Below are 24,292 nucleotides of genomic sequence, written 5' to 3'. Positions count from 1 at the left end.
CGCACTAACTGGCACCACACTGATAATCTTCTGTTCCCCCAAACCTTTTATACTTTTCCTGACCAGCCCTGTGAAAGATTTGCATCTTGGCACCAACTCTGATATCCACAGTTCTTGTCAATGAGGATTTTTTTTCCTCTTTTTGTTTTTCCTTTTTTTCTTTATAAAATTGTTTGTCCACCACTTGTAATCATTTGGTAATTTCTCATCTGTAATACTTCAGCAGCCTTTAAATATTTTTACTTGTGAATATAAACTTATTGTTTGGCGTCGTTTATTGGATTGGATGATTGAAGTCTGAAGAAACAATTTTTGCAATATCGGCAATTTAAGAATGTATTCATTAATAAACAGGGGTCTTAATACCCTGGCACCCCCCTTGTACAGCCAGTGCGGCTGTGTTGGTCACTCTGACACAAACAGCACCCCCCAGCTGATGCTACCAGTTTCAGTGAGGTTGAGATCAGAATTGCAAGTAGGCAATTCCATCCTCTCCACTCCCAAACTCTGGAGGTAGTCTCTGATAATGAGGGGGCAAGTGTTATATTCTTGGAGGACAGCATTCAGTACCAGACTGTGGAGATATAGGATTGCCACTGGTTGCAGAATCTCATCTTGATAGCACTCGGCGTTGAGATTGCCTCCAATGATGATAAGCCTTGTTTTATGATGGAGGGAGAAGCCGCCCCTCACCATCACACTGCCTCCACCAAAAGCTATTACTGTATCAGTGTGATCTAACTGCCATAGGCCAAATCTGGACTCCTCGCTGAATAATGCTAATCAGCTGCCAATCAGGCACCTGCTTGTCAACACTCGGGGTACCACAAACTAAAAACAAGAGCCTTTAGCAGAATAGGCTATTTAGCATTGGCATAGACGATTTGACAAGTTTTTCATGGGCACAACCCACATACTCAACTATGCTGTGGAAACATTTAAGGAAAAATAAACAAACTTTCCAATGATATAAGATTTAATGCCAAGAAGCACTTTTACAACAAAGAAATAATCGACCAGACACAAATTTCTTTACTCTTCGAGCTAAGTTTTATATTTGTAGTGAAGAGCTTTCAATTTAATAAAAAAAAAAAAAGAAGTAAAAAAACAAGGAGAAAATGTAAAAATGTTCCCAGTGTAAACACACCTGACAAACAACAGATGCACAGAATATGAATGAGTGCATATAGTGAGTGGTTGCAAATAGACAGGCTGTTATGTCTGTGATTGTGCATTACAGAATAATGGTCTGTATTTTATGCAGAGTATGTATGCTTATGAAAAACAACATAGTTGCAGACATCTGCCATCTATTTGATTATGTGAGATCAAAAAGGTCATCCTAAGGAAACGGATGCCTGACACTTGCTCACCTTTAGCCCTTCACAGTTATAGCACACTGAGGTGTCTGCTCAAGAATTCTGGCTCTAAAGAATATCATATCAAGGAATTCACACACAAAAAAACCAACTTACAGGGCACCAATCACAGTAAACTAAAAATAATCCTAAAATATTTAAGATGATTCTGAAATTAAAAGAACCAAACAGTTTGAATCCAGTGTGATGGTGAATGTAATGTCCCTTCACATTGGAAAAACTTTACAATCTTGCAATGTCAGAGTGTCCCTTTAAGAGGTGCAGGGCAGTGGGTAGTGTGCAAGTTTGGTGGCAAATATTCTCTGGCCACCTTCACTGATATGTGGCCCTGTCTCTCTGCTAGCAAGAAACCAGTGGACTGTGAAACGAGCTTTTCCAAACTTGCCCAAAGCCCACAAAGACGATTTACTATAGCGTTGAAAGATAGAGCAGACGCAAACCTTTAAAAAAACATTTGCACTGCTACTATATCACCTACACTTCACTTGTTAATGCAGTGAAAAATGACAGTAACTTTTTCCTCTCTATTAAAATGTCTGAAACAGACCAAGAGGGTTGAAAGAGCTGCTTCAAAGATGCTCTTCTCTATCAGTGTTTTTCCCCAGAGGCTGCAACATGGCTGACTTGGTAAATTAGTCAAAACACTTTTAATAAAGAATGAATGCCGTCAATCAACGTCAAAGCAGCTGCACAGGTTTTACACAAGTACACACACTACAAGCATCCATACAAATGTACACCGTTACTTACACACAATTCTCAGCTCCTACGCAAGTACATGCACCAACTCTCACACATACAGGACCATCAATAAACTGTCTCAACATCATGATGCTAGTTCTGATATTCACAGTATACATCCACAACCTTCCCTTACAAAACTACCCCACACACGCCCAGATAAAATGCAAAATCCGGGCCAGGAACAAAGTATAAAGCTCTGCTGAATAAATCCGTCTCTAAGCCAATATGTAGGCCTACTCCACACTGTGTGACTCTGACCCCGATCCATCAAAATGCCTCATTCACAAACATGGCAAAACACACAAACGCAGAATGGAGCCACGCTATTCCCAGAAAAAATAATCTCCTAAAACCATTACAGGGAACAACGTAGGTGCAGTAGCTATGGGGACTTTCACACAGACTTTCAATCCTATTTTGTTCACAACATTTTTTATGCTAAATGTGTATCTGTCTGTGAGTATGTGCAACAAGCTATAAAAGCTCATTACACAGAGTGGAACCAAGTGTGTGCGTGTGTGTGTGTGTGTGTGTGTGTGTGTGTGTGTGTGTGTGTGTGTGTGTGTGTGTGTGTGTGTGTGTGTGCGTGTGCATACAGTACATCAGTGGAGTGTCCCAACATTAAGAGCAATGAGCAGTGTACTTGCAATAAATACACTGTTGGGTGTGTCTATTCCAGGTTAAGCAATAACATTTGCAAGGGGCACATTACATATTAAGATTGATAAACACACACAAAATATGCAAACCTAAAGTGTCACAAACAAGGTTGGCAGGACTTGTCAAAACCAACCATGTTTGTGAATTTGGTTAAAACGTGAAAATTTTTTTTTTTTTTTTTTTTAAATCTCAACAACCTTCCACGGCTGAAATCCAACCTGGGACCTTTCATACACATCGTCAAACAATCGGTCACCCAATACATGCTTTAAAGAGTGTTCTTTGAAAGCAAGTACAAAAATGCCCCTCTTTTCGTCGGCCATTTAGCATTCCACACTAATGAAAGCAATACTGCCTATCAGTGACACTGCAAAATATGCATGTCCACAGCTCCTGTTCAATTAAAGAAACAAAGAATCAACGTGTTTCATGCTGGGAACTTCATTCATATGTTAATTGGTCAGCAAAGTATTTCACTAGGGATTTGGGAAAATCAAGTGATTCACATTTCTTCCCACTGACAATCTGAGTGAATCACTCTGTACCTAAAGAGTTAAGTAGGTTATCTGTCATATTATACAAAAAATTTCCATCTAGAGTTCAAATGACTAATACTGGAATATCGGAATATTTAAGCAACTGGTGGTGCTGAAAGACACATCAAAGGATCCCCAAATTTATTAAGATTCATGCTCTGGCTAAAATGGATATATGCAGCAAATGTCATGGGTACTCATCCAATAATAGCTAACACGTTTCTCCAAAAGACAAAAATGTCAATTTTCTAAAGGTTAAAAAATGGATCTTGGAGGTCAGTAAGAATTATTCTTAGATACTTTCTTCAATATTTTACTTTTCTTCTAAAGTTTGCAATATATAATATATATAAAAGAGGTAATGTATATTCACAGGCTACGGTCATGGACGTGAATGCCACAACACACCACTACCACACTTCAATTTACAACACAACTATTCAAAAAGACTGGGCATTTATTCTCAGTTTATCAAGTTACTGCAAATATGGCAGACATAGTACTCCCACAAACCAGACCCGCCAACAGTTTTTGTGGTCTCTTTTTTGGGTCTGTAAAGTTAAACTATCTGTTTAGTTAAGCTTAGATGAATATCAGTGACGTTGATCTTTTCGTTTGTAAGACACCTATGAGAATTTCAAATCCCTTCATACTAAATGCACTTTGGGCACAGGTATTCTCCAAAATGCATGACCTTCAGTGTACAGAAAAATAAAGAAGGGATCCATCCTGTCATTTTCTTCCAATTTCTTTAAAATTAGGGTTAAGGTTGGGGGTTGAGCCTATTCCAGCTGTCACAAGGTGAGAGGTGGGATACACTCTGGACAGGCTTCTACTGGCTAACACAGAGAAAGAGACAACTATTAACACCTACGGCCAACTTAGAATCACCAATTAACCCAAGGTGAATGTCTCTGGACCCTGGGAGGAAGCAGGAGTAGAAGGACAACACAAAACTACACACAGAAGGAGTCCAGCCAGCCAGGGGATTCAAACTCAGAAGATTCTTGTTGTGAGGTAAGTGCTAATCACCACATCACTGTGCTACCCATAAAAATAAGGAATACTTTATCCCATATTTAAGAAATACCTTAACATGACTATCACTCATTCTTTTAGGTTTTCACGTCTGAAATATTCCTTCTCGGAAACTATTTGATAAAACAGGGAAATATACTGGGAAAAAAATACTTTTCACATAACAAAAAGACACAGCAGCAATAACATGTTGCATTGGTTGGTTGTTAAAGCTTAAAATTTCTGTAATATCCTTCCTCACTTAGTGAATGTCTCTCTCTTGCTTTCTCTGTGCAAGTGTCCTGATTCTAAAATGGCTATTAAAAATGCCTCACCAAATGTAAACTTAATCCCTGTATAATCAATTCTTCTTCTTGGCCACTCTTGTTAGGTGGCAAATCTGTTCTCTCCCCCCACCACCACATTATTAGTCACACAATCAACAAGCCACTTCAACACAGAGGTAGTTTAATTGGATGCTGCACAGAGCATTACCATGTCCGTTGCCTAGCAATGGAGCCTTATGCTGGTATTGCCGTCTTTGTGCATGTTTTTCCCCTAAAATGGCATCTAAAATTACCTTGCAATTACTACCTTTCCCTCAGACAAGTTCTTATCATGCTCCTGATACTTCCTTCCAGGCGGTGCTCTTTTTGAAATGAAGTGATGTGGCCCCTGGAGGTTACTGTGATCCTCTACGGGAGACAGATCTTATGAGTGTGAATACTCCCACAGAACATCATTCAAAAGATAAGGACATCTCCTGTAGCCATTTTTGCTATGATGACTACGGAAGCTTTGATGACCACTGAAGCACCTGCTCACATTGGCTGTCTATTTTCTAAAGCTGGACCTCCTGGCTGTCCTGTAAGAGCGGTTTACCTGTTAATTAGGTGTCACTGTGGTGACAAGTAATCAGAAGAGAACATCTACACCTACAATGAAGTGCTTAATGACAGGCTTTCTTTTGTCATTCAAAAAATAAAACAGAGAAATATACTGTACTTTTGTTTTGTGGCATCACCCCTTTTAAGTGCTAACAAATAGTAGCCTGAGGACCATTATTTTGACAAAATGGTCTAAAAATATATCTGGTATATCTACATAATTACATTTTAATACACAAAGTTTACACAATGAACTCTGTTGGAGAAACTAAATGACAAAAAATGTCACTTTGTTAAAACAGGCGTCAGCTTCCCAAATGTTTTACGAAAGAGATAAATTTACTGCAAAACAAATGAGCATGAAGCTGTTACGAATGTGTTGCAGTTAGAGACAGAGGCTGGGGGAGGATGATGGCAACAAAAGAGATGATGAGCCATTTGCAATGTGTCACCACCAGGTTGGTTGGCTGAAGTGCCCAATAAGCAAGCTAAATGAGGCCTTGACACTGCCCAAGTAACTATTTCTGACTTCCCCCAGCCCTTTGCTGGCAGTGCTAATGTAGGGAGGTCACCCAATACACTACTATAGTGCTGTTTACAGGGACACTGGACTTAGATTGGGGTCATGACACAGCCCTGCAACAGCCTCAATCCTCCTTGAACGACACTAACAAAATACCTCACTGTAAAATAAGATGCTGAAGAAAGCATCCTTTAAACAGCAGCGCTGACACAAAGTTAAAAACAGAGTAAATATACTGGGTGACCAGTTTATTGGGGTTTCTTAGTTAGATTTATTGCGAAATACAGTAATATAATGTAATATAATCAATGTCTGTTACCTTTAAAAAACAAAAAACCCCCACATCTTTCAATCATCTGCTTGACATGTTGATTGACATGTTGATATGCTGCTATTAGTAGCTTAAGTAAAGACAGGTGCTTTAACTGAGCTACAGTATATGAAAAAAAAAACTGCAACCTGGAGTTTATTTTTGGCTTCATGAATTCTTTGTTCTTCCATTTTACCTACAAAGAGTGTGCTGAGCAGAAGTGGGAAGTAACAAAGTATAACTACTTAGGTGTCTGTACTTTACTTGAGCATTTATTTTTCTGACAACTTTTTATTTTCACTCTCTACATTTTTATACAAATATCTGTATCTTCTACTTCTTACATTTCCAAATTGAATTTGTTATTTTGGGTTTCCACAAATTTGAGGGAAGTTTTTATTTCTTAGCACTGTTCGCCTTCCAAATAAAGCGAACAATGATGCATAAAAGACAATGCTACTTGTGCATCCAGTGCAATTTATAATTTCTGCATAATCTGTAGCAGATGTTCATAAGGCATGGTCTTGGTACTTTAGCATCAAACTAGCATTACCAAAGAGGAGCGAGTATAAAGGGAATAATGTTTTTTTTTGTGGCAAGTAATTCAAAATGCAATTTTTCTATCAGCTCACCAAATATCGGCAACCACATAAGGTACAGTTGCTAGGTTTATCAAAACAGATGCCAAGCGTCTTGTCTGGAGGAAACTAAGCAACAGTCGTCACTTGGGCAATGCCATACCTACAGTAAAGCATGGTGGTGGTAGCATTATGTGTGGGGGCATTTTTCAGCAGTAAGAACTGTGAGATCAGTTCCAGAGAGCTCTAGAGAGCCTGTATCTCAAACCAAGGCAAAAGGTTTATCTTCCAACAGAACAGTGACACTAAGCACACAGCGAAGTTCATAAAGAGATGGCTTTGGGACCACTCTGAATGTCCTTGAGTGGCCCAGCCAGAGCCCAAATTTAACCTAAGTGAACATCTCTGGACAGATCTGAAAATGGCTGCACATCAATGCTCCCCAACCCACCTGATGGAGCCTAAACTTCCCAGAAATAGGTGTATATAAATAATGATGATGATGATGTATATATATAGGCGCAAAAAGACTTGAGGCTACAGTAACTGCCTAAGGTGCTTGACTATAAATAATGAATTATGACAAACATATTAATATCATAATAGAATATGAATACGTAAAAGCATCAATGTCACTTTAAAGACAAATTTATTTTAAACTGGCTAACTAACAGGATCCAGATTGTCTTCAAAACTCATTCTCTCCCTGCTTAAGCCGCACTGTTATACTCCAGCCGGTACCGCTTAGAGGAGCAGGTGGTCGCAGCAGACAGCGAGCTGAGCCATTCTCAAGACTCACCCACTGCGTTGCTCACCCCTCCTCCCACCCTTCCTCTGCCCTTTATCTTTCCAGGCATCCTTTTATTTCAAACCATCCATCCTTTCCGGCTCAGCTTTATCACTCCATCACTTCCTGCCTACTTTTCTCTCCTCTCTCTTCCTCCATCTGCATGCCCCCACAGATAGCAGCAGCCAAAGAGTCTGACATCGACCAGATGTACAGCAAGTGTCCCCACCCCCCACAGGTTCTTCTCTCTAAGCTGTTTCCTTGCATTCACCACAGCAAGTGATTGTAGTTGAATGTACTTGACAAGTCATAAGAATTTACTATAATGATCACTGTCCTTGTGTGTTTTCTGTGATTGCACATATGCACTGCAAGATATGACTACCTAAAGCAGAGAACCTAAAAAAAAAGTAAAAGACAGGCTGACGTGTAGGCCATCACTCTGACAGACAAGCTGCAGCACACTTGATAAAGAAACACATTCTAATTTGTATTAAAACAACCCCCAAAAAACAAAGATTTTTTTCTTCAATTCTGCAACAAAAAGGGGAAATTTATTGACTTTCTCCTAATCCCTAAACAGATTAAATATGAATTAAAATCTTCTCTGGTTAAATTGTGACAGCCTTGGGAAAAACCTCATAGCTCAAAAAGATACCTGCAGTGAGTATGACATGACTAAATCCTTTCTGATTACCTTAAACACAAGGATTAGCTTCCAGAGGAAAAACAAAAATCCTCCCATAAGTATAAGTGACAGCGCTACACTTAGTGGGCAGAAGGACAGGAGTGAGATGCTGTAAAACAAGAATGAGGTGATTTCTCCATTCACTGGTGAAGAAAATGACTGTTCCATTTTCCCCTAGTCAAGCTGAACTTGTGGCATTAAATATATTTTGGTCTTTTTTTCCCAGTTCCTCAAGTTCTCTCTAGAAAAAGAATAAAATAAAAAATACATCTTTGCAGAATGAACTTTATGAAACAATTCAGCTACACCACATCTGCATCGTATGGAGATTTTTGGAGAAAAATGCACCAGTTCTTTTTTTTTTTTTATGAACACTAAATTTATTCAGGAGATTATATGGATTTTATGTCTCCAAACACCAAAAGGTTATGTTTGCAGCTGTAAGAAGACAGTGATTACTGTGGTTTACAGTAGGCAGGGTCTCTGTGCTGCACTGACTGATACAAATAAATAGAAAAAAATGGCATTATGGACAAAGTCACTATAAATAAGTAAAAACTAACAAATGATACATTTTAACAGCAAAAGGATCCAGATTTTTCTTTTTTTGGGTGGCAGGGTGGGGGGGAATGCTTACTTTTCAATCAATTCATAAGCTTTACTAAATAAAAGACTATAAAAGACTCAGTCTCAGAAGTCATGCTTTAAAATAGGTGATAACAGGTATCAACCTTTACACCAAAACAGTACAAGGACACCAGCAGAGGAATGAGCCACAAAACAAAACAGTGTTGAAGAGATTTAGGTCTCAGCTGAAACTGATCATAGGCCAACAGAAATGGAGCAATATGCTAGCAAGAAGGTTAAGTGGAAGGCAACACTGCACTTTTAGAGTGAGGTGACCATAGGCAGTGTTTTCAAAGCCAGGCTTTATGTAAACATTATTCACGCTTGGGGTCTTGTATGTTCTGGCTGTAGGAACCAGGCCCTGTAGGAGGTTTTCTAGAGTTGTTTTTATGGGAGAAAAAAAACCTACCAATTCCAGGCCACGTCTTAGTGTGCCATGAACCTATGCCCAAAGAGCTTGGTTAAACTGCTGCAATCAGTGGTGGTGGAAACCTATTCCATCCTCCCTTGGGTCACAATGGAAACAATGTCTAAAAGGCTTGATTAGTGGGGAGTTTCTGTGAACTCCCAACCTCACACATGCGCCAGCTACAGCATTGGAAAGGTTCCTCCTGGATTTTTTTCCACCTTTTTTTCCTCTTAGTAGCTGTACTCAATTCCACGTTCAAGGTTATCAAACACCCGTAGTGCAAACATGCAGTGACACAAAATGTCTCAAAATTATAGAAAATGAGATCCTTGTAGCACCTTACTGTACAGTGTAAGCTCACTTTATCGACCTGCTGAACGATTTGAAACAACAAATGATTTGGGTATATTTTGGGCAAATCAGGAGGTGATTAGGGGTAAGAAATTTGTGCAGTTAAACAAAGCAATGCATTTGCAGTGATGGTGAATTATGCCGGGAGATCACAAATCATAAATTGAGGGAAAACATTTCTATATCGTTATGCAGGAAATATTATTCCACTACAGAAACAAAAGAAAAGTCCCAACATGAAGCCAAAGATGACCAAAAAAGGAATAAAATAATACTCATTTAGTTTAATTTTAGTTTTTTTAAATTTATGTGCATGATACATCAGTAAAGTATCATAGGCACTTTTGCAATATGCAGTCATTTATGATCGAAGTTTCTCTGATAATTTCCCTTAAGTCAATGTAACCTTTGTACAAGGTTGTGACAGTTTTGAAAACATGCAAAGCTGAAAGACTTGATACAATTGACAACATAAGTTGTACTAAGAACACCAAAGCATTTTACAGTTGTTATTCATGCTTAGGCAATGCTTAAACATCAGACTTACCAGCAGTGAAGTCCTTGTTGAGGTCAATGAAAGCATTGGAGTGAGGCATACGCATGGCGCCAGTTAAACTCAGTGCTTTGCTGCACACTTCAGTCCTAAGAGAAGCCAAAGTTATAAAACAACCAAAGAATTTAGACACACCACAGAATTGAACTTCAGGTGTAACAGCACTAGAAATAAAGATAGAAAACTCTTAGTTTGGAAACTTTTCCATTACCTTTTGGTGAGATAGCAGACTACACTGGAGGAAGAGCTGATGACTCCAAAAACATCTGGAATCATGTCCCCATTAAAACTGAAAAGATTGTTTTTCTTTTAATGAAAACAAGACTTCAGGAGAGACGGAGATCACCAAAGTAGTCATTTTGAAGGACTTCAATGATGAGGGAGGTAAAACATGAGGTAATGGTTGCTAATATATTGGAAAAGTTAGATAAGATTTATTATTGAAAACTAAGACAAAAAAAACTCTGTAAAAACCAAGTTTGACTAAAAATGCACAAATGGAGCCAAAAATCGAAATCAAGCAAATTATTTAAAATTCAAAGCAATTCATGTAAATTTACACTGATACTTACTCCATGACAAGAGGTTGATCACTAAAGGTGTGATTCAGCTTAATCCCCCCTCCAATATCTATACAAAATGAAGAAGGTAAAAAGGCCTTGAGTATTAATGGTTTGACAAGAACACAGAACAGAAATCAGTGGTTTTGCTTAACTGAAGTCAACAGCTACAAATTGCTAAAAATAGCTAAAGCTTGAAATATTCATTATGCAATGGTTTTTCTTGTATATATATTCTGCCTGTAGTTCAATAAAAAAGGAATCCCTAAACAGAAAATATACACATAAAAAAGAAACTAAAAAAGAAACAAATCTGAATAATCAGGTGATGAGCTTCTACTGGCATTGTATATTAAGCAAAAGTTGGTAACATGTGGAAAATGAGGTATCATTTTTATTGATCTAGTTAATGTTTATTGTTTTGGACTGAATGGTGATAGCCTATAAAAGAAAAAAGGACAGCAGTTGCTAATAAAATTAACAATGTGTCTTTTAAATTACGGTTTCCCAGTGAGTCATGATATTGTGGCAGTGACCCTCCAAAAGGTCCTAAAAGTGAAACATCTATGCTTTCTTCACTGTAAATTACTGCAATACCAACTCTAAAACAGCAAATGGAAAGTTTGGCGGGCAATGTACACATTTTGTGATTTATGTTACATCATGTGTTGCAGCAATGATTGATTCACTAAGAATTACTGCATTGCAATAATATGCCTCCATCAACTTGTAATATAAGCAGTAAAATCTGTGGGGAAATTAATATGTGTGGATACAAAGTTTAGTATCACCAATGACAAATCTGAGCAAATGCATAATCTTGACAATGTTTTGCTTCTGTTGTAACAAGTGGATAGAGAGGCCAAGACTTTCTGTTCTCTCTACCAACCATTGTTTACAAATGCAATTTAAAAAAAATTAAAGTATCATCAGAGAGTAGAAACGGTTTTTGAGTTTCCATTTCAGCAAGCATTGATGGTTGTCGATCTCTATGTGTTAGTCCTGGGAGAGACTCGCGACTTGTCCAGGGTATGGCTTTTTCCTGTGACGGCAGGGCAGCATTTGTAAATAAATCACTATTAGAGCTGTACCTAATGTCTGGTTGTGCCCCCAAAAGATGAAAACTTCTGTTTCCTGGCCATTCTTAGCTGTGAGAAGGACATCCATCTGAGAGTCTCCATCATAATCTCCGGGAACCACGCTGGTGATGTTTCTGAAACAGCAAGAAAAGTACTGAGTAAACATAATGCTGAAATGCGAGTAAGTTCAGTTTGTCAGCACTGAACATACTTACAATCATAAATTAAGACCAGTGCCATAATAAAGCTAATGGAGTGAAATAACAAACACATATGCATACTTTCCCAAAATGTTTTTGGCTTGAACTTTGGGCTTGAAGTAAGGTGGTTTGGAGTCAGCCAAGAATATGACCAAATCAGTCTCTGAAACAAAAAGAAGACAATATAAAGACTTTAAAAAAATTTAAGTTTACTTACTTTTTATTTAAGTATATATTTTTCACAAGTCATTCTGAAATGTCATTGCAGAGAAAACACAGGTGCATTTAATAAAAATACAGCAAGACCAGGCTAATTGTCGTCCAGAGGTGGACTTCCCCCCCCCCCTCTGGCTGCTATGAGACGTTTAAACTTCGGTTTTAAAAATAAAGAAGCAAACCAAAGCTACATTGTAGCTCAATGTGTAGGTAAAAACGCATTTTATATACATTACTACATGTCAAATTACATTTTATATTAAATTGATTACATTTAGTGTTTTAACTCAATATACATAATTTGTGCAAACTGTTAATAAGAAGCCTTACTGACTGTTTGCTGTGTGAAGTGTGGATGAGTAAACCTACGTTCTTTGATCGTGAAGATGTCTGTCTGTTTATCCGAATTAAAATCTCCGAAAGCTGCCACCGTCCCATAATTCCCGGGACCGAAAAGGTCGGCCGTTACATCTTGAAGAGCAAATGTGTTATACTGTCCCCCCAAAAGTAACAAAAACGCTAAAGTAATTAATTTAAGCGTCCAAATCATCTTCCTGTCAGTGTAGCTCCCAACAACAACACTGACTGTAATACGGCGCACTGCTTTACAGCAGAAGGAAATGGTAGCTGCTTTTTAAGTAATTACACATAACATTTAACGGCGTTAAGCATATGTCGTACTTTTTTATTTCTAGTGGGAAAAGCTGCAAGTAACGTTTAGAAATAAAGATAAATAATATGACATTAGAATTTCCTTATTTACGTCAGTGTCGTGCTCCCCGAGCTATTTCACAGCTATCAAGTCACTGAGAGTTACTTAGAAACAAACCGGAAACGGAAAGAAATTGTGTTCTTAATAAATATGAGACACATATTAACTATCGAAATGAGTGCGTTAATAAAAATAAATTCAATATCTTAACACGCAGAAGATAATTTGTGGAAACACTCGGGCTTTATTTACCGGTAAGCCACGGCAGAATTTAGCCTTATGATTTCTTACCCTATGCTGAGAAGCCCGATTCGCGTTTTATTTTGAAAGAAGCTACCGGATACACCTTAGCTTTGTAGCTATTTTAACATTTTCATAAACATGGCGAGCTTAGCAGATGTCGGGTGGAAGCTCTTGGAATTTAAAGCCCGATCAAAGCGATCAGGTCTGACATAACTTTGCATGATCTTCTGCATTGTGACACGCCCGCTTTTTCTGTTGTGCTTGCAGTGCCTCTGTACGTAGTGCCTCTGTTCTGCCCGTTTTAATGTGTCTACTGCACTGTTGGTAGAAGCATGAAAGGTCAGAGGTGTAAATGTGAAGCACTCAAGAGCTATTTTAAGAGCTTCTCATCAGGTCGCTGTGAGATCTCGCCCATAGTAAAACTGTGCTGCTGTATATTACTGTGTTAAACTGTGTTCCTGAAGGACTGTGCGGGCCTGTGAAAGCTGACACATTATGCTACTCTTGCGCTGGGGGAATGTGTCGGATATTGCACAAACGTTACCTAAACTCTTAACTGTCGCCAGCTGTAAGAAGCCAACCATTTTAAGAACTGCTGATAACCATCTACTTTAAAAGAGATCTTGGTGTGAAATTATGATTTAACAAGAGGTGTATCCCAGTGTAGCCTAATAACGCAGCATTCTGAAAGCATACCATTTATGTTATGAAGAATAAAGTGCAGTAATTAGTCAAATTATGTCCTAATATAGTGATGTAGTCATTTAAACCATGTATTGTCATCTTTCATTATAACTCTACTCTTCATCACTCATTTCTAAAGAAATACAATGGATTGTAATTTCTTGCATGTTCTTGATTATTGTCGTCATCCCAGGATGTAATTCGTTGTTGATTCATGCATGTCTAAAATTGTAACTCTCTGCTACTAACTCATTTACTGTGAATTGCTGTAGATTTGTGATTTAGCTGAGAGTCGCTTGGCCTTAAATTCACCTTTTGAGAATGGCCGGTTCGGCTGCGATTACCAAGCTCCACCGGACAGTTTACAGACTCGGTAAGTAGTGACAGCAGATCTGAGGGAAACAGCTGAAGGGGACATAGGTGACGATATCTGGACTCTAGACCATATACTTATTTCACGATTACAGGAAAACATATGTTGTGAATGTGATCATCCTATTCCTTCAAACAGCAACCCAGAAAAGTTCAGGTCAGAACATTTTTTTCCGTGTTTACAAGAAAAGAAAACCATCTCATGCTTGGACTGTTGGGAATTCTGACGTGCAAAGTAGAGTATTACCCATAATCTTCTGTAATTTCACACTGTTGATACAGTGTGGCTTATGTGGATTAAACTCAGAAGAATTATATTGCTCCTCCACAGTAAGCATGAAAGATCCTGATATGGCACAAAATGAATTTACAGTATTAATGAAGTCACTGAAGTTAGTCAGGGGATTGTTTAAAACCAAGCAAACAGTGACAGCTTACATTTGTCTGATCTCATGTTAGAAATTAAAATTGGAACATTGTACTTCCTCCATGCCTGTTTAAAGTGTTATCTTTAAAAAGAGATGGATTGGCTTTGTCCCCAGCAACTTTTATGCTGATGGAAATTATGCTAATTTCAGTAAGAATGTGAATTTTTCAGTACCTGTGGTACTGACCCAAGGTCAAACCTATTAAAATGCAAATCTCAGCAAAGTGAAAAGTGTCTGAAAATAGAGAAAGTCTAACAAATTGGGGCTTCCCTCAAACTGCTACTCTCTCTCAGTTCAGAGGAAAATGTCTGCTCACGAGTCGCAGCTACTTTCTGAATGTTTAGCTCAGGGCTTGAATATCATTTTGTGTGCTGAGACTTTTGTGAGTCTCAGCACAGATGTGTTGCAGTGAAAAACAGAATGTACTGATAGCATGTGTGTATTGTTTCTGTGTTTTGTCTGCTGCCTGTTCTTGTGTCCCAAGCTGACAAAAGCCGTGGCCAGAGCATTATCCATTCAGGTTGTCTTTGTGTACATACAAAGGTTTGTCCAATAGATATGACAAGTCATAATCTCTCTAAAGATAAACAGAGTTTGGTGGCCAAAGGTCAAACTCACTTTGACCACTCAAGATATGCCTCAAGACATTATGTGCTAATTCTTACAGTCAGATAGAAAATGTCAACACTTCTTTATTCTATCCAAAAGTTCAAAGGTCAGCTTTACTGTGATATCACAATGTTTGCAAAAACACTTTTTGTCCATTGTGCCGTAACATGGAAAAAGACATGGGGATTTTGGCGTTATTTCATAATTCGGTCTCTACCTTTTTAATTTCTGCATAAATTAATGGCTGTCAGAAGTCTCTTCCTGTTAAAATGGAGTTTTTCCTTCCCACCATCGCAAAATGCCACTTATAGGATGTTGTTTGATTGTCGGGGTTTTCTCCAGAATACTGTAGGGTCTTTATCTTATATTAAAAAGTCCTTTGAAACAACTGTTGTTGTTATTTTTGGCTATAGAAATAAACTTGAATTGAATTGAGATGAAATCTATATTACTGTATAGATCAATGTAAACATCAGCTTTAGTTTGATGGATACATACAACCGCAAGCCTACAATTTTAGTCTTCTTTTTTAACTGGAAACATCCAACAAAAAATAAATGTATTCTGAAACTGTTGCTAAACTTAAACCTCTAAAGAACATCAGTTTTGGGAATGCTATTGAAGGACTGTGTTTGCAAGTGTTTGTGTTTAATATGTATATTCTTCTTCAGGCTCCATCTATGAACCTCTGAAGCTGTCAAATCTCCAGCGGGAAGATGAACCCCTCTGGGAGAAGCTGGACCGCTACTACAGTGCAGGTAAATACATTTGCTCACTCTTTGGAAGCTGCGGATTAATAATGTAAAGATGTGTAGAAGAAATGGCAATCAGAGGAGTTTGCAGGCATTTTGGTACTTTTATGGAGGAGTCTGATCATTCACGTGTAATATTTTTCCCCTGATGTAATTGTATTAATTTCCACTCAATTTCTGCCATGTCATTAAACATAAGAGAAACTAGTCCCTGTTATTCCGTATTACAGGAACATTAGATCGCTAATTTCCCATAGTAATTCCAACATCATCAAGTTTATGAGTCTTTGACACCCACATAATCTACACAGTATCTCAGTGGTTTGACTTCATCTTTTATGTTCTCTCACTGTATAACTGCAGTGCACAGTGCACAGCTTTTAATATTTTAAAACTGCGCAGAAAAAGTTTCTACATTGTCTTAGATCAGAGGTTCCCAAAGTGTGGGACCCGCCCATTGCAGGGGGGGCGCAGTATGAAAAGAAAAAAAAAAAGGAACGCTTTGGACACTGCTAGCATAATGGACAGGTTTTTAACGGGGCTCCCACACAAACGCAAAGCAGGAGATGAAGCATCGCCAAATATGCTTCCTAACATATTTGAAGCATATCTGCCCTTTAGCTTCACCTGCACCAGTGCCGAGGTAGCTCTCCCCTGCAGAATTGGTTTTCCCTGCGTCGGGAGGATCCGCTGGGCTCTCCAAATCACGGACAAACAGTATCCTACATTCTTGATTTTTAGTTCACAAACACTTGCTGTAATGACTAACTACTCCTGACATTTTGGAGATGTTAGCTCTTTATACAGTAAAGTTACAGCGGGATACAAATAACATCAGCCTGATCCTGCCATGATTTGTTCCCCGGTTCAAATCACAGACAAACAGTGTCCCACAGTTTTTTGTGTTTTTGAACCCATTTTGCACAAAGAGGCATTTTTTGAAAAAATGTTTTGATAGCAATGTTGAATATTATTACACAGGAAACAACAGAAACAACAAGTAAAATAATCACACCGTGACGCCTCTGCCTTTCTAAATAGAGGGACAGTAACTGCGTGGGTATATGTAAGTGTGTAAAACCTGCAGATAGTCAGATTAACAGTAACAGTATTTTGTCTCTATCTGCCATTCTGCAATTCATCTCATGTAAACAATTACATGGCGCACAGCGTGACGTGAAAAAAGGCACATACCTTTGACGTTGCGTGATGAACTCTGTATTCCTCGTCCACACGTAAACGCAGAAAAGGAGTTTTAACAAATCTCAGTTTTCTGTGATTCGATTACATGTGGAGGAAAGGCCCAAATGCATAGAAACAGCTGCGTTTTCAAAAATACCCATGTAGGTGTGGACACAGCGTAACAGAGTTAGTAGTGGATTTTACTACTACCTGTAATTTATTGCAGTTTACTTGTATTTGCTTAATTGTTTACTAAATGTTTGAGGTGTGAAATAAAGCGCAATGGAGTTTGGAAACAATATGGGTGTGTGTGGTTGGAGGATGTGTTTGTGCGAGGGGGTGGGGGGTTAGGTGATGGGGGGGCGCAAACATTTTTCTTGTAAAACAAAGAGGGCCCAGCAAAAAAAAAAAAAAAGTTTGGGGACCACTGTCTTAGATAATGCCTTTCACTGTTTCTGTAATCTCAACAGAGCATCAGGTTGCATGTGTTAAGGCATGATCATGATGGAATTTAAACATAATCTCTCTAACCTCAGCTTTAACAGTCTCCAACCAACAACAGTGCTTTCAGTGTGTAGCTCCCCTGTTAAATGTCACAGAAGATGATGTAGAAAGTTCCAAAATACCTGGAAAGAAAGGTTTTATAGCCTAGGCATTCTTTTTATATATTATCCAAAATGTGTTCTCATCTCTGTCTTGTGTACCTGTTTCAAACTATATTTTCCTAATTTACAAGGTGTCATTATATATTCGTCTGAGTTTTATTTTAAGGTTTATTCAGTTTAAATGCTGGTTTTACTGTGATGTTGGACTGGAAGAACCTACAGTGTTCTATAACTGGATATCCTTTCCTCTCCATAAACCTGTGGCCCACTGGCAACACTGCTGAGCTATTGTATACGGCAGTAAAGGCTGCATTTGTTTTGTCATTGCCAATATTCTTAAATTGCAGCCTTGGGTATAGTGATTACATCTTGCAGACATACATTATTGTTTGGAGAGAGACTCAGCTGGCAGGATAAAGGCCAGACATGGGAGTTCACCGATGTTAAAGATGCAGGAGCATTTACCGCAGCATGCATTGAGCTGCAGTGGTGAGAACAGTGTTTGGATCTGTTACTTAAGTAAAAGCAGCAAGAGCGGTTTGAAATAATGTGCAACAAGTAACGATCCCACTTTAGCAAATCTCAATATTGGACAGAGCTAAGAAGAAGTACTGGCACCAAAATGCAATTATAGCACCAGAAGTAAAAGTACTCATTAAGAAAAAAGCCTATAGTGCAGTGTTCTTTACATACTCTGTGACAATACTATATACCAGCGTTCCCCAACCCCCGGGCCACGGACCGGTACCAGCCCATGAGTCTTTTGGTACTGGGCTACGAGAGGTGAGGCTTGGGTGTGAAATTTATGGTTTTCAGGGTTTTCATTGCTTTTTATGGTTAACTCGGTTTCCCTGGGTCTTTCCCTGTGTGTTATGAATAAATCTTCTGTTTTTAGGTACCGGTACTGATTTTATTTTGTTGTTTTTATCTGCGACCCCTTAAAGGCCAGTCTGTGAAAATATTGTTGGACATAAACCGGTCCGTGGCCCAAAAAAGGTTGGGGACCGCTGCTATATACTATAGCCTCTTAGAATATAATAGTCATATTAAAATCAAAATAATCCAAAAGCTAATAAACAAATCCTGGTAACTAATACCTGAAGCTGCAGAGTACATTTTATAAATGTTAGATACTCATCACTCGGTTGGTATTATCTGAGTAAGGACAATTAAATGACTTTCCAGTGTGTATTACTGCTTCAGAGCCTTTTAGGGTTTGGGCAGTACAGATACTGAAACATGAGCACATTTCACCGCTGATGTCAAGTTCTTTTGACCTGTGTGATTGCAGTGTACCATGCCCTGGTACTGATCTGGTATGATTGAAAAAGAAAAGCACAGAACTCCAACCCTTCCTTGCAGACAACTGCCTCTGGTGAATAATTTTCAGCCGAGCTTCACAATCTATAAGGCGTGTGAGAGGGCAGTGTCTCTGTGCTTTCAAAAAAAAAAAAAACAGCCACAAAATACATAAAATCATGAACCTCATTGTGGTCTGCGAGAGCGTTTGTCTTCAAAAGGATGCGTGTGCATGAGAGAGCGAGCGGGCGAGAGGATTGAAAGGCCTTTAAGTTCAGAATAAAGAAAAGACAGAGTAATGGGGTAAAATTTACACAGAAAAAGAGAATAACTGAAATGTACTCAGACCTGGAACATTAAACGGTAGCCAGCGGGTGAGGGGGGGGTGAGTGGTGGTTGGGAAAGGAAATCATGCCTAGCATATGTATGTGCTAAACTTATTGGCGAAAGCTGTTAACATCTTAGGAAGTCGAAGATGTTAATAGATAAAATCCCAACATATTGAACATATATGCAAAATCATGCCTACATTAGCAGAAGCTTGTCTCATTAGTTTGAAACTAACTGTGAGCTACAGACACACAAATTTGGTTATGGATAGCCTGTGTGGCTTGGTCCAGGTGATAATTCTAGAATGTGTAATCAATAAGGAGGCACCAGCCTCACTGCAGGAGAGATAAATACGCATTAGTGCTGATTACAGAATTACCTGCAGCTGTTAGTGCAGCACTGTGGCTGCCAGCCTTACCTCCCAGTCCACACAGGCACCTCCCCACAATGCCACACAGCTTTAGCATCCTCAATTTCAGAATTCATTCAGATCACCCGTTTGTATGTATTCTAGCCCGCTGTTCTATAAAAGTTAAGATTAGACTTTTTATTGCTTTCATTTATTGGTTTCATAAATGTTTGTGTGACAGGGACAATAAGCTGGCAGAAGGCTAAACAGCAAATTGCAGTCAAATGTGGGACTGTAAAGCTGCTGTGCTCCTCACAAATGGATATCGGTGTGTCTGGCGATAACCTTTTTCCTGACACAGCTTTTGGCTTATTTAATAAATTGCTGAGGTGTAACTAATAGCATTAATGTTGGTTCTGCTCTACTTAGATGTGCCTGTGAATATTACTTCTGAGCCATTGTACACTATTGCAGAGTTCAGGCACTGCAACACTTAGACTGAATGCATCTGTTATTAATCTCGTAGACTGTCAGAATGTCTGCCGTGAGACTGTTCTGTGTTTGGCGGCCTTAATGAGAATGTGAAGACAGTTAAACAAAATGGGTAATAAGGTGGCAATTTGCCGTTATTAGCTGGTCAACACGTATTGTAGTAATCTAAGCGAAATATGAAACAACAGAAAACTGTCTCTTTATGTTTGTTTTGCCTTCTGATGATAAACTGGATTCGCCTTTCTTTTTATTTTACAGTAAAATCAATACAAGTAGAGCCAGAGAGCCAAACACACTGCTTCATCTGAGCAGAAAGAGGTGGGTGCAGGAGGCAGCATCGTGTGTTGCCTCTGGCTGTGTAAGGCTATTGGATTCTGGTAATGCAGCTCAGGATGCTGTCCCTAAGGATCAGTGCTGATGCTGCCACTGTTGAAACATGGTGGACTTTTCTCCGTTGCTCTTTTGAAAATAACAAAAACCTAATGTACAGCAGCTAAATGGACACGTCATCTCAGAAGGAATGTCAGTGCAGTTGGTGTTTTTCATATTTTTATTCTGTTGGTTTGTTTTGCAGAGTGCAACCAGGCAACTTCGACTGGCTGTGCGCAGATTTCCTGGGTAGAAGTAGAAATACTGATGTTGTGTAAATGATGTCGGTGCTCCTCTGCTCATGACATTTAAGGGATTACAGAATATACAAAAATTGTGGCCTTCTCCTGGCAGTGACCGTGAACAAAGATCTAAAAACAGGGTGACCTACATTAGCATTTCTTTCTTTTCTTTTCTTTTTTTCACCTGGAATTGCAAAAAGTGAAAACTAGGCTACAGGATCTCCTGCAGGATTTTTCTAGTGGAAGCCTCTCCTAAAAATAAGGAGCACATCTGCAAATGCCAGAAGACAGTATTACACTTTAATGAAATATATACACTGATCAGTCTGCATATTAAACCCACCTGCCTTATATTGTGTAGGCATGCCTTGGGCTGCCAAAACCGCTCTTGACTCATCAGGGCAAGCTGTCGTGTCTGGCACCAGGACATTAGCAGTGGATTCTTTGGGGCCTGTAGCTTATAGGCGTGGAGTCTCTGGCAACTGGGCTTGTATAAGTGCATCCCTCAGATATTCACACTGGGATCTAGAGACTTTGCACTGTTTCTCAAGTTGTTCTTGAGCACTGCTGCCAGTTTTGCTTAATATCACTTAAAATAATTTTCTTTGTCCATTAGGACCTTTTTTTGAGTAAAGTGCACTTGCACTTGCAGACTGTATGACATCTCTGATGGGTCTGAGTTCAGCCCAGTGAATTTCAAACCACACTTGTGATGTCAAGTCAGGTCAAAGGTAATACATGCTAATTATTAAAAAGCTGCAAACTCCTGCCTTTCCTCCTAGCCTTGAGTCATTGTTTATGATTTTGAATAGCTTGTCTCATGGATTCATGCTGTTTGCATCAATAACTGCGATCATACACAGCTCTAAATTAAAGAAGAGCTCAGCTTCTCCCCATGGACCCAAGCATCACAGTGCAGCAAAACAAAGAGGCAATTTTCACACCTTGTTATAATGCATGATTGAAAGGTATAACAAGCGTTCATTCTTTTTCTCTGTAGTTCCAGCCTCGCCTACAAATCTCCCCAAACCTTTTGTGCATTGTTTGCAGCTACACAACCTTGACTTCATTAGTTTCCTCTGCTGCCTCTTGTTTACTCCAGCTTGCATTGACTGGACTGGTTGCAACCGATTTCTTGATATTAAACAGTTGCACAGCTGACAACTACAAACAAGTTGTTAAATGAATCTAAATTAAGTCAAGTCACTCACAGACAAGCTCAGCGCTACTAAGCATGTGGAAGTGGATCAGATGTTGGCAACAGGTTGGTGTTTACTACAGGTACTTAACTCAAAGGTAGCACAACAAACATTTCTGTGTTTTATAGTATTTTAAACACACAGTAAAATGACATATGTGTCATTTACATTTAGATGATCACATTGTAAATGTTAAATAATACCAAAGTTAAAGGGCAAAGAAGAATAGCCGTAAAAAATGCGAACATTTACTGAGGCAAATCACAGCTTTGGGTGAGGATTTAGCTCAGGCGTCGGATTTATTTAAGGCTTTAGAAACTGCAGCTTTTGAAGTAAGCTAATGCATTTTTATTTGTCTCGTTGTTTCATTCCACAGTTGAAAAACAAGGAAAAGGAAAGGTAACTGCCCCTGAACCAGGTGCTGATTGTTAATATGTCTTGTGTGAAAGCATCTGTTAAAGGCTGGGTGCACCATTTTCTCACATGAACAAACTCGTGGCAGATATGACACAGCCCATTGGTCAGCCCTGATGAAGACGGGGCAGCTTCTGTGTGCATGTGTGTGCTCCTGTGGCAGTTTGCGTGCGCATTAATGTGCCCTTGGTGGCTTTTCATTAGGCGGCATGTTTATGTGTGTTTGGAAAATGACTGAAGACAATAAACGGTGCTTAGTGTGCAACAGGTGTAGCTCTCAGTTGGAACCGATTTGCTGCTATCAGCTAAGGCAGTAGTGCCTCCAGCATCAGCTTCTTTTGAGACCCCATAGATTTACAGAAAAAAGCCCCTGCCAGATAGCGGTATGTCGAAAACGCAGCGCTGAACATTGAGCTTGTTTAATTGTTGTGTTGGGGGCCGATTGGAAGCGCTTGTCCAATTCTAGCAGGGAACAAAGCCAACATTGTTATCGCCTGTACCCAGACCCGCTTGCCAATATACCTGCTTTCTTTCAGTTTTAGGGAGGAAAAGGGGTGGAGAGGGGTGAGGCTGGGGTGACAATGACAAACAAACCAGTTACATTTTTCCTTCCTTCTCTTTGTTTGTTTGTTGTTTTGTTGCCACCCCTAGCTCAGTCAAAGGCAGCAGTATTAAGCTTACGCTGCTGTGATTGGGGGCTTGTTTTCGCGTTATCAAGAAAAGAATACCAGGGAAGGTTTACCTCCATCTCTCATGGTTCATCACTCAATCTCCTCTCTCCCTCCACTTTTTTTTTTTTTTTTTTAAATTTGGAACCGCTCTATGGTTTCTTGTTTATGTGGCATTGAGCACACACTTCACTGATTCAGCCAGTTCCCTGATAAAACAGGAAGCAGAAGGTATGGCTACTATCGCTCTGCCTTCTGCCTCATACTGATTACAGAAGAGAGAATAAGAATACGCCTCTTTTTTTTCAATTATTGCAGTCTTTTATCTTCACTTTGACTACAAATTTAGATTGTCTTGCTCTCTTATATCTTGCTTTTCCAATTATGTTATCTGTCTTTGTCATCTGCCTTATTTCTTTCATTCTCTTGGCAAGAAAAAGGCTTTCAGGATTTAACAAAATCTGCGTTAAAAATGATCAGCATCCCATATTCAGTATTTCATTGTTCACTATTTATGACAAATTAACACATATCTCATTGGTTGATCCGTACAGGGTTTGTGTTACATGCTGTAATTCTTTATTTGGGGATCCAATGGAGCTCTTCCCTCATGCCTCTTGAATTTATGGTTAGGTCACCTCATGAATTTATCATCCTACAAGTATCATTGATATCAGTCTACCTTTCCCATCTCACGCTTCAATAAAATTTATAGGAAAAGAATGTGAAGCCTTTTTCTAAACTTCTACATAAATGTAACCTAAAACACAATTTAGTTCATAATTGTTTCTTGTATTTCTGTACTGAATGTAATGTAGAACTATAGAACATTCCAAGAGTTTATACAATCCTTTCTTACAACTGTATATTTACTACATATTTTATAAAAGGTATTGTACATTATAGAAGTGCTGTTAACTGTGGTTACTCTGTTAGCATTGAGATGCAAGCAGGTCCTTTTGTGGCTTTGTGTGTGCATTTGTTTTTCATCCAACAGCTCGTGTCACAGATGTGGAATTGCAGCAACCATTATCTCAGCGTCAGCAGGAGTAGAGAAGTTATTGTTAAGACTGGTATGAATGATGAATATCAACGTTTGTGTATTTTCTCTTGTAGCATCTGCTGTGGAACTATTCGGATACCATCTGACTTCTTCCATCTTTTTGCTCTTGTTTTTTTTTTGCTTTTCAATCTATTGCTGTTTTTTTTTCCTTTCTCATCATCTTCTCTCATTTTCTC

At 38.9% G+C, this 24,292-nt stretch overlaps 2 protein-coding genes across 4 annotated transcripts in view; one reads left to right on the top strand and one right to left on the bottom strand.

The window, feature by feature from the left end:
- itfg1 (integrin alpha FG-GAP repeat containing 1) overlaps positions 1-12,845 on the bottom strand; it is a 163,700-nt gene extending 150,855 nt beyond the window's left edge. The window contains exons 1-6 of the mRNA XM_085292496.1: positions 12,474-12,845; positions 11,970-12,051; positions 11,701-11,822; positions 10,622-10,679; positions 10,261-10,338; positions 10,044-10,138 (exon numbers count right to left, since the gene is read on the bottom strand). Coding sequence (XP_085148622.1) covers positions 10,044-10,138; positions 10,261-10,338; positions 10,622-10,679; positions 11,701-11,822; positions 11,970-12,051; positions 12,474-12,654 — 616 coding nt within the window. The 5' untranslated portion in view covers positions 12,655-12,845. The remainder of the gene's footprint in view (positions 1-10,043; positions 10,139-10,260; positions 10,339-10,621; positions 10,680-11,700; positions 11,823-11,969; positions 12,052-12,473) is intronic.
- A 338-nt stretch (positions 12,846-13,183) lies between these two features.
- The window catches only part of phkb (phosphorylase kinase, beta), a 101,708-nt gene continuing 90,599 nt past the window's right edge, over positions 13,184-24,292 (top strand). For 2 of the 3 annotated variants that reach the window (XM_085292197.1, XM_085292280.1), the window contains exons 1-2: positions 13,184-13,261; positions 15,824-15,910. In XM_085292197.1, coding sequence (XP_085148323.1) covers positions 13,198-13,261; positions 15,824-15,910 — 151 coding nt within the window. In that variant the 5' untranslated portion in view covers positions 13,184-13,197. Of the gene's footprint in view, positions 13,262-14,015; positions 14,117-15,823; positions 15,911-24,292 lie in introns of all 3 variants that reach the window. The other variant, XM_085292369.1, reaches the window with a different exon arrangement.

This window comes from Mchenga conophoros, linkage group LG1 (assembly GCF_057382185.1).
Source record: "Mchenga conophoros isolate Kocher_MC1m ecotype Shallow Benthic linkage group LG1, M_conophoros_male_GT1.1, whole genome shotgun sequence".
In the NCBI taxonomy this organism is placed as follows: domain Eukaryota; kingdom Metazoa; phylum Chordata; class Actinopteri; order Cichliformes; family Cichlidae; genus Mchenga; species Mchenga conophoros.
The sequence above is the reverse complement of the archived record's forward strand: the minus strand, read 5'-3'. Positions and strand labels throughout refer to the sequence as shown.